Raw genomic sequence first — 2,106 nt, forward strand, 5'->3', positions numbered from 1 at the left:
CCAATGTGCATTGGCTCGTTTAGTTTACACTCGAAGTAGATTGGTCTCTCTAAGCGAGATCCCAATTCGTCGGTCATCCGACGTGACGTCTCCGTTCCCTCCTTCAGGGAACGAGGGTTACCATACGTAACCGAGACGTTCCAGATGTGCATGCAGTGTTGTGCTTTGTATCAGTTACAAGTGCAAGTCCAGAGGTGTCCAGAATTTTTAGGCTGTGCCCTTTAATGAATTTTAAAAAATAATAAAACACGATAGAGAGCAGTCAGTCGGACGAACTCATTCTGGCAAATGTGACTCAATGCCTAATGTTCAAGAACAGACTCCGCAGAAATTCTGGTAGCACACAGCAGTATCGTCTGACGACCACAAGCCCAAGAGAAACATTTTCAGCTTTTCACTTGTTTGTTCACTGTTTCTAGCAGAACATGTTTCCTCCACATATGGAAAGCACATATAGCTCGTACGTCACTCTCTAGCACTGTTACTCATTCCCACTGTCAACACTATTGGTACTATTTGTCACAACCGTTTGACACCGACCATATGTTTTATCTGCTGCTGAACATTTTGTTTTATTCTGTGATAGATGTAATCCATTGTAAGAGCAGTTCTGGCCTCTGTGGACTGTTCTGCTTGTGGTTGCTGTAAAACAGCACTTATTTCACCTATGTTGCATGACTGTTGGTACTGTAAGCTCAAAGCTATATATCCTTCAACATGTGCTGAACTTTACATCTCACAGCTCTTTCACTTCTTTCCAGGTACGTTTCCTGTGCTCTTGGCTGTCCGTATGAGGGACAAGTAAAACCGTCACAAGTCACAAAGGTATTGATCAATCTGAATAGAATTATTCAGTGTATAACTGGCCGAAGCAAAATCAAATGGGCCTTCCAGTATGCGATAAATCTCATCAAGTGTTGAGTGCTCTGCATATTTTTCCTTCCCACAATTTTCGTAGTCCCATAAGGCCCTTACTACGATGTTTGCTAAAAAGCCTGCATGACGCTGTAACACGACAGTGCTTTTCAAACGCTCAGAATAGGCTCTCTGTGTGCACTCCTTCATCTTGTTTATATTTCCAGGGGGACAGTGTTTTCATGGCTTTCCTCTGTTCTGGCCCAGGTGGCAAAGCGGTTGTTTGAGCTGGGCTGTTATGAGGTATCCCTGGGGGACGCCATTGGCGTAGGCACCGCGGGCTCCATGGCCAAGATGCTGAGCGATGTGTTGACAGAGGTGCCCGTCAGCGCACTGGCGGTGCACTGCCATGACACTTACGGTCAGGCTCTGCCCAACATTCTCATTGCTCTGCAGGTGAGCAACATTACGGTGGTCACAATCATGAGGTACCTTGTTCATACATGCATGAGGGTTTGGGTGATATTGTAGCAAACCATCATATATGTCACCTGTAGTGTCATCTGTCGCAATAAAACATCATGTGTGCACTGAACAAACTATATCAGGCTGTTGGACCAAAATATATATGAAAGTATGTGAATGCAAACATATCCTGCTACTCAAGCTCTTTTTGACCCATTGTTGCATTCTGAACACAATTTCTAATAATACAGTGAAACAAATTTTTACAAAAGTTTAAGTTTAAAAACATCACTTCTCTGTACTAAACCTGTTTCATAATTAATGATAGAAGTTCTAAAATTTACCTGAGCTAAATATTGACCAAAATATTGATGCTACATGAAAATAAATAGTGCAGTAATAATTAAGTAAGTAAGTGAAACTATTTTTTTGTTACGTTGTGTAATGCAACTCAATCTCATTCTATGCAAGGGACAGTATAGGAGTAAAATAGCATAAATTGTATTATTCTACTGTCAGGTTCTCTTTCAGGTCAACTATTGCCATGGTGAAGATGTCACGGCGCGGTTAGGAAAACACACCGTGTAGGCAAGGGTCTGGGTCCAAATGCAGGCTTTTATTGACTGCCAGGGAAAACAAAGGTAAAAAACAGAAAACTCCCCGGAACGGGCAATGGCGGGATCCACCGCCTCGGGGGCACTGGGAGCGGACACCGCCGCCTTGGGGGCACTGGGAGCGGACACCGCCGCTTCGGGAACATCGTGAGCGGGCACCGCCGCTTCGGGA

At 44.0% G+C, this 2,106-nt stretch overlaps 1 protein-coding gene across 1 annotated transcript in view; it reads left to right on the top strand.

Moving 5' to 3' along the window:
* LOC107699171 (3-hydroxymethyl-3-methylglutaryl-CoA lyase, cytoplasmic-like) overlaps nucleotides 1-2,106 on the top strand; it is a 25,540-nt gene that overhangs the window by 10,381 nt on the left and 13,053 nt on the right. The window contains exons 6-7 of the mRNA XM_016500364.1: nucleotides 762-825; nucleotides 1,123-1,311. Of these exons, the coding sequence (XP_016355850.1) occupies nucleotides 762-825; nucleotides 1,123-1,311 (253 nt within the window). The remainder of the gene's footprint in view (nucleotides 1-761; nucleotides 826-1,122; nucleotides 1,312-2,106) is intronic.

This window comes from Sinocyclocheilus anshuiensis, unplaced genomic scaffold (genome assembly GCF_001515605.1).
Source record: "Sinocyclocheilus anshuiensis isolate Anshui unplaced genomic scaffold, SAMN03320099.WGS_v1.1 scaffold166, whole genome shotgun sequence".
In the NCBI taxonomy this organism is placed as follows: Eukaryota; Metazoa; Chordata; class Actinopteri; order Cypriniformes; family Cyprinidae; genus Sinocyclocheilus; species Sinocyclocheilus anshuiensis.